This window comes from Typopeltis vanoorti, chromosome 22 (assembly GCF_054136105.1).
Source record: "Typopeltis vanoorti isolate ZY-2024b chromosome 22, IOZ_Tvanoo_1.0, whole genome shotgun sequence".
Lineage (NCBI taxonomy): Eukaryota > Metazoa > Arthropoda > Arachnida > Uropygi > Thelyphonidae > Typopeltis > Typopeltis vanoorti.
Window position 1 is genome coordinate 4,976,470 of NC_143570.1, and position 21,792 is coordinate 4,998,261.

Below are 21,792 nucleotides of genomic sequence, written 5' to 3' on the forward strand. Positions count from 1 at the left end.
CATTTTGCTTGAACAGCTGAGGATTGTGATCTTAAGGTGAGGCAGAGTGGAGTAGAAAGAGGAGGCAGTGAAGTTGGGTGGTTAACTGAGTTTCGAGATGGACTGTAAAGGGTGTTGGATTAGTAGCTGTTCTTGTTTTAATGATTTTGAGGGTATAATATGAGGGTTGTTTGAAAAGTTTGATAAAAAAAAACACATTTTTTTTTGGAAAAAATTGCCTTTATTTCTCAACATAGTCTCCATCGAGGTCTACACGTTTGGTCCAGCGAGTTTCCAATTTTTTCATCCCATCTAAAAAGTAGGATTTGTCAAATTGTGCAGAATAGTCATTGACAGTCTTGATGACATCCTCGTTCGAAGAAAATTTTTTCCCACTGAGCCAAATTCTTAAGTTTGAGAACAAGAAGAAGTCACACAGGGTCAAGTCTGGAGAATACAGTGGATGTGGAACCAATTTGAACCTCAATTCATGCAATTTTGTTGTTGTGGCAGCTGGTGTGTGGAAGTGCATTGTCTTGATGAAAGAGCACTTTTTTGTGTGACAATCTTGGCCATTTTTTCTTCAGTTCTTCTTTTAAATGGCCCAACAATGACGCATAATAAACTCCTGTTATTTTCTTACCCTTTTCCAAATAGTCTATCATGATAATTCCTTGGGAATCCCAAAAAACAGTAGCCATCACCTTCCCAGCTGGCAGAACGGTCTTCGCTTTTTGCGGTACTCTTGCATTGTCCACTGTTTTGACTTACTTTGACTTGGTGTGAAGTAGTGGATCCAAGTTTCATCCACAGTCATAAATCGACACATTAAATCCTGCGAATTATGATTGAACATCACCCAGCACTGCGTTAAAATGCCTTTTTGCATACGTTTTTGATTGACAGTTAACAATCCTGGCACCCATTGCGCGCACAGCTTTTTCACGTGCAATTTTTATTATACACCCATTCAGTTGAGATGCCTACAATCTCAGCGATCTCATGCACTTTCACTCAGTGGTCTTCCATAATGATACAATGGATTTTATCAATCATCTCCTTCATCGTGACCTCAGTCGGGCATCCGGAGTGCACTTCATCTTTGATGGACTTACAACCACATTTAAACTCATTTATCCAAAAATAAATAGTCTTTAATGCTGGTGCAGAGTCCCCATGAACTGCATCTAATCGGCTTTGATCTGCGCGGCCGTCCACTTCTTCAAATAAGAGTATTTTATCGCTGCACAAAACTCTTATTTCTCCATTTTTATGAAAATTGCAAACACAATCATTTTAAATGTTTGTGAAACAAGAGCTACGCATCGCACGTGACTAAAATTTTGCCAGGAGTCATGCAAAAAGATGATACGTGCTGACACTGGTATGAATGAACAAATTGTGTTGCCATCTATTGGAAATTTACCAGACTTTTCAAATAACCCTTGTGCCAATTCAGCAGAGCACTGTCCATGAAATTATCTGTAGAAGAGGCACAAGGCAGAAACTGAACATTTCTGCCTTGTGCAGAAATGTTCAGTTTCTGCACAAGATTCTAGATATCAGTTTATCAGTTTCTAGATATCCAAACAATCAGAGAAATCTGATTGTGTTTGGATATCTAGTCAAAAGATTAATAAATAAAGAAAGGGGAAAAGAAAAATAAGAAACACAAAATTGAGAACTACTTAAAATTGAAATTAAAATGTAGTGTATACATACTTTTGGGATAACAACTAACATAAATAGGCATAATATAATGAGCATCTCATTACAGTGTGTCATTTCATTGTCATCCTCAGATATTAAAAGAAAACAGAAAACATGAGGTAAATGAGCTTCATTATTGAACTCATTAGCTTAGTTATATGGATGTTTTTGATTGGCTGATAGATGGGATAATATATTAATTTGTTCACTTGCTTAGTTATAAAATTATATATTGTCTGTGGACATTTATTGTAAATTCCCATGTATGGTGCTAATATACTATAGGTTGACCTGCCAACCACTCATGTATGTGCCCAATTTAATTTTAAAAAAATTTTAATTAGATAAAAAGTTAGGTTTGTTTTAATTAAAGTGTTTCTAATAGGCATAATTTTAATTCATCTAAGAAATGAAGTATAAGAATGTTGCAGTCTCATTTTATGTCCAAACAACTTCAAGCTTGCTGATTACACTAAGTTTAAAAATTGGAGCATTGACTCAAAAGGCTTGGGAAATATCACTAATACAGCCATGCTTCTGTACTTGTGGTTCAGGGAGTCTTCCTTGCTGTTACTGACTGGCTCTAAGGCTTGTAATGACTTCTCTGCAGTACTGTAGTTTTCCTCCATGTAATCCTTTACAAAGTGGGTATCCTATGTGTGTGGGAGGGAACTACTTCTAACTTGCTATAATAATGTAGCATGTGTATTTCTTATGCTCTTTAGTCACCAAACCAAACTAGCCTTGACGTGTCCATTGGAATTAATGTAACAGCTGGATACTCTTCTAATAACGTGGATATGAAGCTTATATTTTATATCAAAATGGGTGGCCATTTGGGTGGTTAAATCAGATGTTACTGATTTTTCTTGTCTGCCTATAGTAACCAAAGTTACAAGCACAAGGCATGCTATAAGCTCTTGGATGTCACCAAGAATGGAGTTTTTCCCTTATGAAAGCAGAAGATAAAGACCGCTGGTTTAATTTGTGTGGTTTAAAAGTGTTGTGAAGATTATAATTGAATTTTTGTCACACAATTCAGTTTTCTATGCCAGTGTTTTTAGCCAATTTTTTAATTCCTGCATTTAGATAAAATACTACATCCTCCTAATTTTCTTCGCCTTTCATATACAAGAATTGCAACGAAACTTATTCATTGATATCCTTTATATCCTGAGTACATTTCAAAAGCTAGCCAAAATGCTAAATATACATTATCTTTGCACCACTTCTAAACTAACAACTCTTATCCACTTTCCTAAGGGCATGTTAGGACAACATAACAATTTCCCTTCTTTTAGAAAGATCTGCAGCTATATCCTGTCTAGAACATAGGGAAACTTTATAAGGGGATTTGCTTCCAAGTTTTTTTTTTTTTTTTTTTTTCGCAGCAGAACTGCATACATTCTTCTACCAGCTTGTTTTACAAAACAGGCCAGTAGAAAAACATATGCAGTTAACAGACAAAATACTGAGTTCAGTTCATGGCTTTAATTGCTTTGGCCAAACTTCAAACTATTTTCCTAAAGTTAAACTCTCTCCTTGGAGAAATCTTGAACTTTTAAAGTGCCTTGTGCTTGCAACTTTCTATAATGAACAAACAGAAAGAACTGTTAATATTCATCATAACCCTTTGAACTCAGCTGGCTGAAAAACCAGTCTAATGGAGAGGCAAATATACCTGAAAGGTTTTTCAGCGTCACCATCTACCATCATTATCCAGAGTGCCTGGGTAATGCTAGTCAGAGAGAAGGGAAGAGATATCTCAACGCAGCCAGGGCTAAAATATTGCTTACTCAGTGTGCACTTACATGAGTCTGCTGGATTTTATTTTCTACAAGTAGACTTGATTCTTGGTTTTTAGACGGTTTGTCGTTGTTCAGTTATTGTTCTTGTGTGAAAGTGAAAATAAGTTACTGGATAATTTAGCATTGCTTAGTACTGTTATCATGATGCAGAATTTTAAAAAAAAACTGATTTATTGATCTATCATACGCTGATTACCTGTGCAGCTGTAACTCTCTCGACCATACCAACCATAACTATTCTAATTGGAATGAGAGAGAGAGGTATGGGAGTGCTAGAAGAGGAGAAAATGGAAACAGTAGGAGAGAGAGAGAGAGAGAGGTATGGGAATGCTAGAAGAGGAGAGAATTGAAACAGTAGGAGAGACGGAATGAGAGAGGTATGGCAGTACCAGAAGAGGAGAGAATGGAATGACAGAGAGGTATGGGAGTGCTAGAAGAGGAGAAAATGAAAACAGTAGGAGAGAGGGAATGAGAGAGAGAGAGAGAGGTATGGGAATGAAAGACGAGGAGAAAATGGAAACAATAGAAGAGAGGGAATGGTAAGAGGTATAATGTATGGGGACTCAGTGATCCGTGGTGTTCAAGATAGGATACGCGAGGAGTGTTTGCCAGGAGGAACGATAGAAAGGATGGCTTTGGCAGTTAAGAGAGGTAAAAGGGTGGATGAGATGATTGTGATGGTGGGAACAAATGACTTGAGTGGTGGTGTAAATAGGGCAGCGAGAGATATGAGATTATTGCTTGAGGTGGTACAAAAGAAGACACAGAGAGGAAAGATAGTGTGTGTGTTGCCTAGGTATGATAATGACGAACTGAGCAGAAGAGTAGTAATATTGAATGACATAATAGCTAGAATGTGTGATAAGAGAGGACTGGAATATGTGGATGCTTGGAGTACGTTTGAGAACAGAGAGGAATTGTATGCAGGAGACCACTTACATTTGAATGAGGAAGGACGTAGGCATCTGGAGAGATTGCTGTTCTGAACGAGTCAGTGTGTTCCAGGGAGGATGATAGCAGGGGTGGCCTCTTGTGGGAATGGATACTTGGGAGAAAGGGGACAACATCAGGTAACACTGAGCTCAGTGGAGTCTAGAGGGGATAATGCTGGGTATAGAAACAACGGCATTTATATGCTATATACTAATGCCAGGAGTATCCGGAATAAGGGAAAGGAATAGGTGGTGCAGATAGCATCAGCCTGGCCAAAAATTATTGGGATCACTGAGACGTGGTTGACAGAAGAGGATATGATAGCAGGAATAGAAGTCGCTGGGTACAGCATTTTTTGGCAGGATAGGAAGGGAAAGCGTGGTGGTGATATACTGCTTATGATAAGTGACGACCTATGTCCTCTAAGAGTGGAGACTTTGGAAGGCAGTGACACTAATGATTTTGAGAGCATATGGTGTGAGGTAGAGGTGGGCAAGACAGAATATTTAGTGGGGTGTTGCTACAGACCCAGGAATACAGAGGGTGGGGACCATTCTTATTGCACTTGCCAAATTCAACTGTTTAGACAGTTGAATTTGGCAAGTGCAATAAGAATGATTGTTATGGGAGATTTTAACTACAGTAGTATAAACTGGGGAGAGGAAGATGCATGTAGCAATAAGGGAATGGAATTTCTAGAATTCTTGAGGGACAAATGTCTTAGGCAACATGTAATAGAGGGAACAAGAGGTTCAAGAGTTTTGGATTTGGTTTTAGCATCAGAAGAGTTGATAATAACTGAGATGACATCTCTCCCACCAGTTGGAGAGAGTGACCATATGGTTTTGACTTGGAAAATGAATAGACATGCAGGATTCCCAAAGAGATGGGAACCTATGTGGAATTATAAGGCAGGTGATTATAATTGTCTTAGATGTCGACTTGGGGAAGTTTCATGAAGGGAAGAATTGGAAGGCCAGGATATCATTAGTGTGTGGGAAATTATGAAAGAATATTTGTTAGCAGCAATGGTAAGTTATATACGACGAGTGAACAAGAGGACACAATTTGGAGTAAAGTGAATGACAAACAATATTAAACAGGAATTGCATGCGAAAAAGAGGCTGTGGAAGAGATATAAAGAGACAGGAGAAGAGAAGATGCATGAAGAGTATAAGACACAGGCCAGAAGAGTGACCAGTATGGTAAGGAAGACGAAACTGGAATATGAGAGGAGATTTGCCCTAAGATCCAAAAAAAATCCTCAGGAATTTTTTAGCAATGTGACCAGTAGGAGGAGAAATGACTGTGGAAGAATGATATTGTAGGATAAAAATGGGAATAGAGTGACTGATGCAGAGGACATAGTAGAATTGTTCAATGACCGCTTTATTGGAGTATTTCATCCTGGAGGAGTCAGTTTTAATGCTAGAGGGATAGGGCAGGTTCAAGGTTTAGAGGTACAGGAGGAGAGTGTGTGTTTCAAATACTGAGTACTCTGGATGTCAGTAAAGCTGTGGGACTGGATGGTATTTCACCACGAGTTTTGAGAGAATGTGCTAGAGAACTGACAGTGCCTTTGACCTGGCTTTTCAATGAAAGTCTGGCTACTGCAAAGGTGCCCATGGAATGGAAGGAAGGTAAGATAGTGCCATTGCATAAGGGCGGTAGCAGACTGGAAGTGTCTAATTATAGACCAGTTTGTGTGTATCATCAGTAGTTAGTAAGATCTTGTAGAAAGTAGTGAAGGACCATATACAGCATTGGGCAGATGAGGGTAATGTTATCTGTGAGAGTCAACATGGATTTGTAAAGGGGTGCTCTTGTTTTAGCAATATGCTAGCCTTTTATGATAAAGTTACAAGAGCATTAGATGAGGGAAAGGCATGTACTGCCATTTTCTTAGACAACAAAGGCATTTGACAGGGTGCCACATGATAAGCTGATATTTAAGTTGCTGCACATGGGTCTGGATGTCAGATTGGTCAACTGGATTCAGGATTGGCTGTCCGATAGGTATCAGAGAGTTGTGTAAGGTGGGGCAGTTTCAAGGAAGCAGAGGGTTACGTGGGGTCCCGCAGGGCTCAGTGCTGGGACCTATATTGTTTAACCTTTATATCAATGACATTGTCAGTGGATTGCAAGGGAATGTTCAGGTGTTTGCAAATGATGCAAAGCTGGGAAGGATTATTAGTAATAGTGCAGATGTGTCAGCCCTGCGAGAGGATTTGAATAAGCTAGATAAATGGGAAAATGAATGGGGGGTGTTGGTTTAATGCAGCAAAATGTAAGGTCTTGAGGTTTGGGAAACATCGATGGGACACTGCTTATTCTATGGGAGGAGTTATACTGGAGGAAATAGGGGGGCAAGAGATCTGGGATTGATGATTAATAGAAACCTGAAATTTAGGGGACATATTGCAAAGGTGGTGAAGGTAACACACAGGATTGCTGCAATAATGAGAAGGTCACTGACCTGCAGAGATAAAACAGTTTTCATTCCATTGTATAAGACCCTGATCAGACCACACTTGTGGAAAGGGTACCGAGGCAGATAACAAAGATGGTTTCAGGACTGTACAATGTCAGTTATGAGGATCGACTGAGGGAATATGGACTGCAGAGTTTCTAATTATAGACCAGTTTGTGTGTCATCAGTAGTTACTGAGATCTTGGAGAAAGTAGTGAAGGACCGTATACAGCATTGGGCAGATGAGGGTAATGTTATCTGTGAGAGTCAACATGGATTTGTGAAGGGGCACTCTTGTTTTAGTAATATGCTAGCTTTTTATAATAAAGTTACAAGAGCAGTAAATGAGGAAAAGGTATATACTGCCATTTTCTTGGATTTAGCAAAGGCATTTGACAAAGGTGCCACATGATAAGCTATTATTTAAGTTGCAGCACATGGGTTTGGAGGTCAGGTTGGTCAACTGGATTCAGGATATTGGCTGTCCGATAGGTATCAGAGAGTTGTGTATGGTGGGGCAGTTTCAAGGAGGTAGAAGGTTACAAGTGGGGTTCCACAGTGCTCAGTACTGGGACCTATATTGTTTAACCTTTATATCAATGACATTGTCAGTGGATTGCAGGGGGATATTCAGTTGTTTGCAGATGATGTGAAGCTGGGAAGGGTTATTAGTAATAGTGCAGATGTGGTAGCCCTGCAAGAGGATTTGAATAAGATTTGAATAGCCCTGCTAGAGGATTTGAATAAGCTAGACAGATGGACAAATGAATGGGGGTGTCGGTTTAATGCAGCAAAATGTAAGGTCTTGAGGTTTGGGACACTGCATACTCTATTGCAGGAGATATACTGGTGGAAGTAGAGGAGACAAGAGATCTGGGGGTTGGTGATTGATAGAAACCTGAAATATTGCAAAGGTGGTGAAGGTAACACAGATGATTGCTGCAATAATGAGAAGGACGTTGGCCTGCAGAGATAAAAGAGTTATCATTCCGTTGTATAAGACCCTGATCAGACCACACTTAGACTATTGTTATCAGATTTGGTCCCCAGAATTTGAAGGGGATAAATTAACTGTGGAAAGGGTACAAAGGCAGATAACAAAGATAGTTTCAGTTACTGTACAATGTTAGTTATGAGGATCAGCTGAGGGAATGTGGACTGCAGAGTTTGGTGGATAGAAGAAGGAGAGGTGATATGATTGAGACTTTTAAACTGTTGAGAGGTGGCTACAGAGTTGACACTGTGGGAGTTCTTTCGCTTTGTTGAACAGTGGGAAGGAGTGATGACAAGGGGCAATCACTGGAAGTTACGAAAGGAAACTGTGAGCAAGAGGATGAGGAGTGGTGTCTTTGCATGGAAGGTGGTTGAACCATGGAATACATTGCCTGATGGAGTGGTGAGAGCGAGAACAGTCAAGGAGTGGTATGATAGACTTTGTGTTTCTTAGGGGAGGACCTCCCCTCAATTAGTCTTGATAGACTTTGTGTTTCTTAGGAAGGACCTCCCACGATGAGTCTTTTGACTCCATGGAGGCCTGAATAATAATAATAATTGGTGGCTTTGAAAGCAAATATAGTTGTAAAAGTTACCTGTTTGACATATTTCTGTAACTGCCAATTGACTTCATCAGTTGACAATTACAGAAATTCTTTTTCAGTTGCAGATGCCAAATTCAAAACATCAGAAAATGTATACACAAAAAACATCACAAATTCGTTTAAAGTTGAAGAGCTATTTATCACTGGATTTTATTGTTTTGGGAATGAATCCATATGGAATCTCTTTGTAGGAAATGCAACCAACAAAAAATGCACTGAGCATATAGCAGCATATCAAATACAAGCAACAGTTTGAGCCTAAAATATTTCTTATAAACAAAAGCAGTAGTGAATACTTGTGAACACAGATTTCCATATAGAAATCTGTGTTCACAAGTATGGATACTTGATGCAGATCAACAGTTGAAGACAATTGTATGGTTTGGTTGTGCAAGCCATTTGAAGGATGCAATCACTGCATGCTTACCGATTGATTTTATACCTCTTTAAATGTGACAGAGTATTGATAAAAAAAATCACTGAACCATTGCATCAATGATGGTATGCTATGAGAAACAGTGCACAAATAAAATTTATATTTTTTTTATTTTTTTACTGCAGATCAAAAATTGTGTTATAACATTTTGGGAAGTCTCACTGTGATTTTTTTTTTTTTACGTTTCAAAGTAAAATAAATGGAAAATTAAGGAGTTCAGGGTCATAGTACTGAAAGCTGGGACGTGAGTCCAGTTCAGTACTACATAGAAACTATTAGCATCTGAGAGTCGGCTTCAGCAGGAAAGCACTCTCTTGTTTCTTCAAAGCATACCTGCATTAATTTATCAAAAACTTTGGGAAATTGTTATTTTAAAACCACCTTCAGCCTTAAGATAGAGCATATTTATATATCTTTTCATATACAGATTGGCTACCATTGAAGAAGTTAGAATGATGTCAATGTGTATATACTTCTGCCACATTTGAAGAAAATAAATTTGCATTGTGGATGCTTTTGAACTAAGTGTGAAGTAATTTTTATGCAGGAATTAGTGTGCCTGGTATATGATCAATACAGAGGAGAGCCTAGTCAGGTTGATTAATTACCCATATCTCACCAGTTCACTCCACCCACTTCCACACAGGTATTCAGTTTCTGCTACTTGTATCTTCTATAAATATTACTATGGCCAGTGTTTATCTGATATAGTATCAATATTTCTCTACCTGAATTTTGAGAAGCTATGTGCAGTAAGTACTCAAAACTTCTTCACAGTTCATCTTCAAATCCAGAAAACAAATTTTTCCTCCTTCTCATTTATTCCCTCTACTGCTGCCCTCTAGAACAGTTGTTTTAATATGGGTACATAAGTTGACATACTTAAAAAAATTAAAGTTCGAAACTTAAACTTATGCGAATTAAATTTATTAGCTGTAAAATTTTTGCTTACACATCATAGTCTTCCTTAGTACATTGTAATGGAACACAACATAAAACTTAAATTAAAGAATCATGTTCAAAAAGCACTTCTTTGGCAATTCCCAATCATTTAAAAAAAAAAAAAAAAAAGAAAAGAAAAAGCACACTAATATAATACTCAGTAATTTGCATAATAATGATGTAATAATATTTCTCATAAAGGGGATAACCAAAGGCTATTAGATCTGTTTAAGTTCAGTTGGTATAGAAAGGTCTCACGGCTCTCTTTATATAAGCACTCTATAAGGAATCTACTTCTGTGTCAAAGCTTAGTTTTCTTTATAATAATTTAAAAAAAAAAAAAAAAAAAAAAAAGAAGCTATGTTTACTCGAGACAGCATCTTCTGCTAGGCCAGACTGTTCTAGTTCATGGTACTGGATATAAGATTTCTTTACCTAAAGACCAGCGTTCTCCATTCAACCTGGAAGGTTGAGTAGAGAAAGCTGGTCAGATCCCATGCTACTATGGTTTGTCTTACTTTGGACAATCTAGCAGATCTGCAGTCATCCATTATTAAGAACATAAATTTTACATCTGTTGCATACAGAAAAACCGCTACATTGTAATACAAGTGTGCAATACAGTCTCCTTCTCTCTTTTATATGGAAATTCTATTCATATCACTTCACTACTTAAAGATTTTAAATATCAGAGTTACTTTTCAGCCTTAAAAAAAAAAAAAATGAAATATTTAAAAGATTGCAACCTTTCACAAATATCTAGGTTCTATAAAATTAAAAGTTTCTGTGGAAACAGGACATTACTTGGACAGGAAACATGATGAAATTAGGGAAGGCAAGCATTATAGTGATGTTGCTAATAATGAATAAGAAGTTAGGTCTAACCATGCATCTCATCTACAACTACACACCATGTGGAATACAAATGACGTCAATGCATTCTTGGAAGAAACTGTCTTATGTAATTTTGAAGAATCTAGTGAAGTGATTTGCTCACATGGAATTCTTAATGGAATCAGAATTGATTTTGTATGCTGTATGGACTTGTAATACTTCAGTTATTCAAGTCACCTGAAAGCAAAAGAAAAAAAACTGATGGCACAACCATCATTTGCCACAAATGATTTGCATTTTGTTAACCAGTTAACCTAATTCTTGCAAAGCTATCAGATATTAGGATAACAAAACTTTTTATTATTTCCTTAGTTTTTTGTGTTTATTACAACAGTAAATCTAGTTATTTATATATAAGTAATATAATATTGAAAGTGGTGAGTGCAGTCGTAAGTAATAAATGTCTTGTTTGTCTCTGCATATTTTAGAGGCAAGCAATTGATTTTGTACTTTAACTAGAAATATCCACATTTTTATACTTGTATTTAGTATTATTGACAGTTAAAAATTTACTTGGAAGTATTCATTGATTTCTATAATTAAACAGCCTTTTAGATGAGATTTCAAAGGTTCTTTTCCCTTATGAGATATGGTACTGCTTATTGATTATTATTTTGGTTCTGTTTATATATCTGCTTACTGAGTTTCTTGGAAACTTGTTAGAATTCACTTTGTGATGTTTTTGTTGATGTTAAGATAATGAAGTGTATATGGATCTACACCCTCTGTTCAAAAAGAAACCGAACTTTTTGAAAATAAAAGAAACTAGTGGCGCCACCTGTTGTAACTTTTTGTTGTCTAGAGCAGCAACCTTCATTAGTATTGTGTCAACTGTTTATGACATTTGTTTCATTAGAAGCTGGGTTATAGTGCCAAGAGTGACAGTGTGTTTTGACAAACAGTCGGAAAATGAGTTTCAAACAGAGAGCTGCGATTGACTTTTGTGTTAAACTTGGTAAAAGCTTTCCAAAAAGCATACGGTGGTGAATGCTTACCCTGTACTCAAATTTAGGAGTGGTTTAAGCGATTTCAAAATGGTCGTGAGACACTTGAGAACGACGAAAAGCCAGGCATCCAAAAACTGGACTGAGCAAAGTTAACATCCAAAAAGTGCGTGATTTCATCAAAGAACCCTGAAATCGTCTGTAAGATTGATTGAAGATGAACTGGGGATTCCAAAATCAACTGTGCACAACATTTTGACCGAGAGTTTGGGCCTTCGTAAATTGAATTCGCGATTTGTTCCCCACAAGTTGACCGACGACCAAAAATTGTATTGAATTGAACACTGCAAGGATCTCATTAAAACCACTCATCAGGACTCAAACTTCCTTGAAACGATCAGTACTGGTGACGAAACGTGGTGTTTTGAGTATGAGCCCGAAACAAAGTACCAGAGTGCTGAGTGGAGATTTCCAGAAGAGGGGGCATCCAAAAAAAAAGTCGCTTGGAGAAGTCAAAAGTAAAGACAATGCTGATTTGTTTCTACAATTCCAAGGGATCCACAAAGAATTCATTCCGTCTGGCCAAACGGTCAATGGTGAGTTTTATCTCGAAGTTTTGAAGCGATTGATAGTGAGAATTCGTCACGTATGGCATGAATATCATGATGCAGGCAGCTGGTCACTTTTGCACGATAATGCACCATCTCATCGTTCAAACATTATGAGACAGTTTTTGAGCAAAAACTAAGTTTGCGTGTTGGATCACTCGTCGTATTCACCTAATTTAGCACCCTGTGACTTCTTTCTCCTCCCCTGACTTCATTTGCCGATGAAAGGAAAGCAATACAACACCATTGAAAACGTTCAAGTGGCAGTAACCACGACCTTCAACAGTATCCCCAAAACTGATATAAAAAAACTCATTTAATGAATTAATTGACCATGCCAAATGCTATATCGAAGCTGAGGGAAAGTATATTGATTGAAATAAATTATTTGAATAATTATAATTGGCCTGTGTTTTATTTTCTATCAAAAATTAGGTTTCTTTTTAGATAGAGGTGTATAGTGTAGTTTTAACTAGAATTTAAATGCCAAGATGATTTTGTTTTATTTTCAGAAACCAGAAATGGAGAATATGTTCCTTCCAAAGAAGAAACTGAAGAATTGGAAAGGGCATTGGCAGCAGTGTCTAAAGATGTTCACTTGGCTAAGGAATCTTTAGCTAAACTATCAGGTTCAAGTCAAGATATTGATGAACTGGAGAGTTCTATAGAACTTCATGGAAGTTTGTTAGGTGCTGATAATTTAACTAGTGCAATTGATGAAAATACTTTTCAAGAATTGGCTCAGGGCCACATGGACAGCCTCAATGTGATCACTAGTAATCTTTCAACAAGCGATTTGACTTCCTTATCTCAGGCATTGTCCACTATGACACAAGAAAATCTAGTTTCAAGTTCCCTTCCTCCTGTGATTCAAGCACCTGTGGCAGCTATTCCTCTTTTAACATCAGAAATAAATCATAGTCATGTGCTTAATGGCCACTCAGGAAATTTGGCAAACATGCATCCTCTTCACCAAGAAACAAATTTTGGTCTAGGTGCACAATTTTTAGAGGGTACGTCGTCTTCATTAAGCTCTTCTCATGGGTCCACAGACAGTAGGTTTCTTGGTGGAAATTCATTGTTGTCCACTGTTCTCTTTGGTTTAGGACAAGTTTCTAGTGCAGGAGCTCAGTCTACATTTCCTACATCTCAAGCTTCAGCCATGTCCACCAGCAATAGCAATGAGGATACTGGCCTAATCACTTCTTCAGGGGGCCTTACATCTACACATTGGCTGCTCAATTCATCAGAACCAGTCCTCACATTGTCGCACATGGGGTACCCAAATGGATTTCTTGTCACTTCACAGGGAACACCAGGTTGTTCTGGAGCTCAACAGTTATTAACATCAATGGGAAAATATCCCTTACAGGCACTAAGTGCAGAAGTCTCATTGGTCTCCAGTAGTTCTCCACTTGTATCTTCTACCACTTGTGCAGAAAGTGTTTTATGTGGTGCAACAGAACAGCCTCTTCATAGCTTAAATCTCCCTACCAGTCCTACAGTGTCTTTGCAGCAGACAAATTCTGCAGCAGTGATAGCACAAGAAGGTGCTTCCTAGCAGTTACTTGCATAATTGAAGAAACTTAGGCAAAAAAAAATATATAATAATAAAAATGTAAAAAAATGCATTTATTGGTAAAATGCACACGTAATTTAGAGATTTAAAACTTAAATATAGAGGGTGAGAAAAATATGAAAGGCCACCGTCTGTGGTGTACCACAGTATCCTCTGTCTTCATTGTTACTGGACGGGTATGTGTACCTAATGGTAGCATTATGCTCAAAATGAGTAATGTGGTTTTTCTCATTCTGTGTAAAAGTTCTTGTAAGACTATGATGGCAAATATAAGCATAATGTGTATAGCCTTGTTCTTAATTTGCTTCTCAGTGTACAGATATTTAATGTATTTTGTTTTGTAAATTCTAATAGGTTGCAGACATTATTATATTGAGGACCATGCATGGGAATCATCTTTGTAGAAGTCTTTGTTTTAATATCTTCCAGTTGTACATGATGTGACAGATGTTTGTAATGATGTAATAATTTTAAACACATGAAAGGAAAAGGTACACCATTAAGTACTTCCCAGAATTTTAAACACTTTAAACAAAATATTTGACATGGTTCTAGAGTTTTTTTTTTTTTTCTTGATTGGAAATGCCACAATTTATAAAGAAAAGTTTGAATCCTTCTTGTAATCCCTATCCAATTCATCTTCCAATTATGAAATTGTATTCTGTTGTAAGAGGTAAGTATGGGTGTAATATTTTATCTTGGCATTGATTTATTTTAATGGCTTGTTTGAAGTAAAGTATTCCTTTAAATTTTAGTAGTTAATTTGCAAGTATGAAAGCCATTGAAATTATTTATCTTAATAGTGAACAAATGATGAATATGCTGCATTAGGGCTACACCTTAGTTTATACGTTTTCTGTTAACTTTACAAATAAATGAAAAATTTATACATATATGTACTTTCAAGTATACATGTATGTATACGTGATGTTTTACGAACTATGTTGAAAGAAGTTTTTTTTTTTTTTTTAATGATGAAAATCTCTAGCAGACTTGATTTATGCCTTACTTTACCAGTTAAAATGCTTTAGATGCATATTTCAGTACATTAAACATAAATTCATGATTCCTGTCACATTCATAATTCTAAATAAATCACTTTTTTTTTTTTATTCAGCAAAAAATTTGTACAATTAATATGCATGTTCTTCAGATTCATTGGTTTAAAGTTTTGTAATATTTTTTCCTTTCAGGTGATTTTTAAACATTAATATTTCATGAAGTTAAGAATAGAAATAATTTTTATTATTAACTTGGAATATATTTTTGAGAAATAGCACTTTCTTTATGTAATTCACAGAGATGCTGAACACTGCTGGTTAAAAATGAATGCAGCTTAATGATGATCTCTTACATAGAGCTTCTTTTAAATTTTTAAACACATTACTGATGTTCAGGATATCCAATCAGTATCCATTTTCAGTATTTTCACTTTCATAATTTTTGTAGATTCCAGAGATGCATATAAATTTCATTAGAAGAATATAAATAAAAAAAATAATAAGATTAAAATACAGTAATATCCAAATAGCAACTGTTGTTTCCATTTGCAAAAAAAAAAAAAAAAAAAAAAAAAAAGTTGTTTAAAACAGGTGCTGTTTGGATATTTATTGTATTCCTTATTATGTTTCATCCTGGTTGCATTTTCATAAAGTGAACAATTTTTGATTATAAAATGAACTTTTATAATTTTTAGTCAATGTTTGGTTTTTGTACTTACAATTCTGCGATTTCCCTAATAATGGCTATAGGTAATTAATGTAACAAGCCAATGACTTTTCTGGCCATAATTTCTTTAACTGTATTTTAATGCAGTGGCACATTACATATTTGCCACTGAATCTTAAGGATTTTGAGTTTGCATAGGCAGTGAAATCTTTGTAATAATGAGAATCTCTTCTGAAACAGTTTTATATAAATAAATGAATGAATAAAATGTAAGTGAAGGAAGGATTGGAGAAAGGTAATGCTGCAGGTTTAAATTGACTGATAATAATGCTAAAATAAATCATATCTGCAATGCAAATTACATAGCAGAGTTCCAAAAATATTTAAAAATACTTTTTTGTTGAAACTTTTAAGCTGCATTTCATGATCATGAACACTTTTTGCATATATTGAATCGCATCATAAGATAAAATCATGCCCAGATGAGTGGTTAAATTACAATGGAATATTTACATGAAATATTCCATAAAATTTCACAAATTAATTAATCAAAATAAAAACAATGGCAATATACTATCTTCTTTGCAGCACTGAAACTTGCGCTAACCTAACAAAGCTGTTGGTAACAGCAGTGATGGTAGTGCATTATTATTATTTTTCCTTTTTTTTATCACTTTTTTTTAGATATGAATGGAAGACAGGAATTATGAATCATCCATTTTTGTTTCCTTTTTTTTAATACAAACAGAGCTTCTGATCAAATGCTCTATTAATTCTCATGATCTTCCATAATAACACTAACAAAATGCTTCAGTAGAAGTTGTATTATATCTGTATGACCAAAACCGTCATTACTATTACATTTCCTTCTGAAAACCTCTGATGTATGTAAAATATAGTCTCATTATTGAAACAATGTGTGCATTTTTTTAATGAAGAAATTTCATTGTTTCTATACTGATTGCAGGATTAAGGATTTAGAAAGTGAGAGATGACTATTCACAAAAAAAATAGCAGAATATGTTCCAGACATGAATGCCTTTGGTTTGCTTTTCATTTATAGAATCTTCATTTAGTCTGATATGATCCTATGTGCATTAATTTTCCCTTTTAATACTATTCTAAATGTATTTAAATTTCTTTTAATTGCATGTGCATGTTTTTTTTACATTCTCTTGTTATTGGTAACACAGTTCTCTTACTGATATAGTATCACATTACTAGTGAATTCATGCTGATAGTAATAGAAACATAAATGAAATTCTGGTTTGTGATATTTGCAGTATCCACTGTCATTTCTCATAAGAAAGAAAGAAAATGTTTCAGAAATCATAAACGTATCTCCAGTTTTTATTGGGGATATTTTTAAGTAGACTTAGGGTTAGATAATCTGTAGGGAAAAAAAAAGGTATTTTTAAGCCACTTCAGGCCTCTAGTAAGCAGAGTAGTCGAGGTTTCACAGAGGATTATGAAAATCATCTGCTTACTAAAAAATTCATGCCACAGTGATATTCTAACCAACAACTGTAAGTTTGGAAGGGAAAGCATTTGGTCAGACATACCTAAACAGTTGAAATTCAACTTGTAAATTTTTAAAATAAATATGCTTTAATTTATTACAAAAGTTATGGGAGTGATTAGTAACATCCACCAGCTGTTTATTTTCTAATAAGGGAAGTATTATATTTTTAGTAAATGTTTACTTATTCTGAGAGAACCATTTTGAAAATTCAAAATGTTTCCTTCAGAAGTGAATATGAATTTTTTAAACAGTTAAAAAATAATATTGAGTTAACATATTAAAAATTTGCTACGTAATTTGCTTTGCCTCCGTAGCGCAATTGGAAGAATGACAGTACATTACGCCCTTCGATTGGAATAGGCCTGTTCAATTCTTGTCGTGACGGGAGGAATCTTTATGTAGACTTTTTCAATAAAAGGTGAGTTAGTCAATCTCATAACAGAGATAGCAGGGCTTTTTCTCCTGGAAACTCGGGTTTTTCATCCTGCATGCAGATAAATCGGCCCTTCAGAACACATGCAATTTACAGACAAAAAATACTAGTGGTGGTGGGCGGTAGATGAAGATGATTGGTAGTAGAGGTTCAGTGTAGTGGTGGAGACAGTTGTGTAGTAGGTATCCTCCTGCGATGAGTCTTTGGACTCCTTGGAGGTGTCACGAATAATAATAGTCTACTTTTTTTCTGATGCTAGTTATCATCTGAAACTATGTATAAATCAAAGAAAATTCCCATCTGTCCCATTGGACAAAAATATTCAAACACCCCAGAACAGAAAATGGTGAAATTTTGACTGAGGATTATTATTATCATCAGTATTGATAATTAACATATTAATAATTTTATTTAATTATTATTTGATTAAATAATAATTTTATGATAGTTGTAATAATTAATATTAATAATATTGCGGTATGCTTGGACTCTAAATATTACATTATATACTGTCTTAATAGCAATTCGGTTTCATAGTAGTAATGTAATTTTTATCCACTTGGCCTACAGGGTAATTTTAACAGATTAATAGACTTTTTTTTTTTAATTTTTCTATGACACATTTGTGTATTATGCATAAAATTTAATTTCTTGTTGATAAACTTTACATCATGATTCTGACTCTGGGTTATTTTCCTTGACATTAAAATATATAAATGCAATAAATAAATGCCATTGTTGAAGGTTTAATGAAATTATCCTGATTTTACTTATTTGTGTAAGATCAAATTCAGATCAAGTGAATAAAATTAGAAGATGCTGAATTGTATATAAGAAAGAGGCAGCAATTGTGATGGATAATTTTTATTACTTAATTCATTTTACCCACCAAGATTATTTTACTTGCATAAGGGTTAAGTTATAGTAAATTGTACTATCGAATACATATATTGAATTGTTGCCATTATTAACTGTTTGACTGTGATATAGATTGCATGTCTGTTTATATATAAATGGCAAAATAATTAGTTTTTGCGCAAGTAATAAAGAACAGTTATGAATTAATCTCTTCTAAAAATAAATGCTCTTTCTCATCCTGTGAAATATATTGAGGTATTATGCTATTGCATGCACACACAATAATGTACTTGATTACTATGATTATAAATTTCATGTTGCATGTGTGCATGCAAAGAAAAGGTTATTATGATGTAAAATGACTACTTCACTCAATATCTCAAATTGAATTTGGCTTTTTTTTGTCATATATGTAAGCACTGGATAGATAGGATAGAAAATGAACTTTATTAAATGTCCTTAGCATTTCAACATCATCTTCAGCAGCACATATCTGCATTCCCCATTTGTATTTTATTGCTTTAGTGTATACACTTAAAAAAAACAAGATATAAATGGTAGGATCTTTTGATCTAATAATCATTTCCTCCCCTTATTGTCTAAAGAACCCGTTTTCAACTTTTTCTTTTGTGAATATCCTAAGTCTAATCAGAAATCTAGGTTTGATATTATGCACCAGATCTCAGACCACATGCTCTCAGTTTTTAACCCAGTTTACTCACCAAGTAAACCTGAGGTGTTGCTATACAAAGAGTAGTAGGATTGATCCTGCAAAGATCTTGCTTTTTGTTGATTGCCCTACTGCAGATGTATATGCCACAAGACAATGCTGATGTAAGTTTCATAATACAGAAGAAATTTTATGTTAATAAAGTTATTTTTACCACATATGCCATGCATTCTCGACAGACCTTTAGGTATAAAGTTTTTTTGTAGAGTAGGTGGTAAATGAATTTTACCTTGCTGATGTAGAACCTCTAGGATTCTGCTTGTCAGAGTACTGAAGTGGCTGAAACTAAGTGTGTGATAAGTTTTCTTCTAACTGGCTTTTATTTTAATTTGCTTAATGAGTATTTTTTAAATTATAGGTATAGCACATGACTGCAGTAACAGTAGAAACATTCTGATGTCTTTGATAATTGATGATTATTAATATTTGATTACTATGGTTATGATTACAAACTACATATATAGTGTGAGCATTCTATTTTAAATTTATATATATATATATACACACACATATACACACACAATTAAGTCTGAGTACAGACAGAGGTTTATTATGAACTATAAATTGAAGTTCTAATAAGACTAAATTACTTATTAGTAAGCATAGAAAGAATAAAGGAGGCTTACCTACTTCAAGTACTAATTTTCAAAACAGTTCAAGAGTTTTCCTCTGAGCTCTTGAACTACTCTTTGAAAACTAATACTTGAATGAAGTAACATTGTTGATACTTGCATATCTCTCCCTGCACTACCCAAACCAATTAAGCCTTTACCCTTTCTATGTCTACTAAATAAACATAAGTGAAGATCAAGCAGGGCCACTCAGATTTAAGGCTATATCCTCCAGAATTAAGGCTATATTAAATAATAATAATAAAAAGTCTGGTTGTGCTGCTGTCATTTAAGGTTAAGAATATATCATTGAAGTTTCAATTCTAAGGAAATAATGATTATTATAGCATAAGTAAGCAAACTTAATAAAAAAAAAAAGTTACCTATTTATAATAAGCTGTGCGACATGATAGTAGTCCATGGGGGGGGCTTAATAAAATTATCCAAATGATATTAATGATAAACAACAAATATATTACACTGATTAGATACAGTGATCTCTTAATTATCTGACTGTCAAGTAAGCAAACCTCTGAGTGCATTATAACATGTCAACCAACTTGTAGTACAGAACAGTCAACCAACTTGTAGTACAGTTAAACATGTACCCTCAGATAACTGAGGGTACATGTTTAACTGTACCCTCAGTTATCTGATCAGAAAATTGAAGGATTCCTGTATTAAAATAGAAAATAAAGGAGTATTCATTGTTTTTTCCTCTTGTTAAGTCAGTTCAAAATGTGTACTTAACAAAAGGGCACACTCTTTCACCTTGAATATTATGTTATACTTTTGTTTCCAAATCATATATTGAAACAAAAAACAAATAACTCGCTAGATCTAAAAATAAAATTTATATACAGAATAATATATGATTTCATGAACTCTTAACCATTGCAAATGCATTTATATTTAATGTCACTTTAGAAATAATAACAAATCTAACTTGTGACAGAAGGGAGTATCATTTCCCAGTACTAAACAACAGTTCTTGCTGCCACAGATTGGTGTGGTATCTGTTGATAAGCAAAAAGAAACCATTATTTCTTTGGCCTTCAGTGGAATCTAATGGAATACGGTCTCCTAACCTTATTCCATTAGACCTCCTCAGCTGGTGTTACAGAATGTGTGTACATTCTGCCAATACCACGAACATGTTCACAAAGCCATCGTATCAGTGAAAGTGAGTATGCTACTTGGGACTGCAGGAATATGAAAGCAAACTGGATATTTGCTTTTATTAGAGATACATATGTGGAATCATTGTAACTCGCAACACTTGGAACAAAGTCTTGGTTCCTTTTCCTGCTAAGTTATGTTTGATTTGTTTAATATCTCTAAAGTAGTTTTAGAGATAAGCATTTGTAATTGGTCAGGTCCTTCTGAAACACTATAATAACTTTGTATTGTTCATTTCATTAAGACTTTTTTTTTTTCCATTGGGAAAAGTCAAAATTTTTACATAGATCTTTATTTAAACATGAACTATATAAAGAAGTGCTGAAGCCCTACTACACAAACCAAATTTAAACTGCAACGACGTTCTTACTATTCCTAAAGTATGGGAAATTGTCATCCAAAATTGTGTAAAATAGTCTATATATATATATATATATATATATATAAAGAGAGAAATATATATATATATATTTTTTTTAATTTACTTCTATAACACATTACTGCACATGTATTGAGATTCCATTGTAATCATGAGCCCTAACTGTATGTTATTCCTAGTATTGTTTGAATTACTGTACTGAGGATGTTCCAAGATACTTGGGATGAAATATTTGCGTATTAAAACTAATCACTCTGGTTATACGTGTGTTTTTAGTGATTTTTTTTAGGCATTATAAACATTCATTGTATATTATTATAAACTGTTAAAATTATAAATATTATACTTTAATTATTATAGGCAAATGTAACCCAGTTTGAACAATAATTTTATAGTAAAATTCATAATTGATTAAGAATAAAAATGTTCAGTATAAGGTATAACCTTTTAGTGCTTAAGACTGCCATACATTTGGTGGAAAAAATTTTATTTCTATTTCATTTTTTTATTT

General features: G+C 34.7%; 1 protein-coding gene across 1 annotated transcript in view; it reads left to right on the forward strand.

Annotated features, from left to right (window-relative positions):
- Positions 1–15,317, forward strand: part of l(3)L1231 (zf-C3Hc3H domain-containing lethal (3) L1231) — a 281,991-nt gene extending 266,674 nt beyond the window's left edge. Inside the window, exon 9 of the mRNA XM_090412243.1 lies at positions 12,835–15,317. Within this exon, the coding sequence (XP_090268369.1) occupies positions 12,835–13,883 (1,049 nt within the window). The 3' untranslated portion in view covers positions 13,884–15,317. The remainder of the gene's footprint in view (positions 1–12,834) is intronic.
- Positions 15,318–21,792: the final 6,475 nt, after the last annotated feature.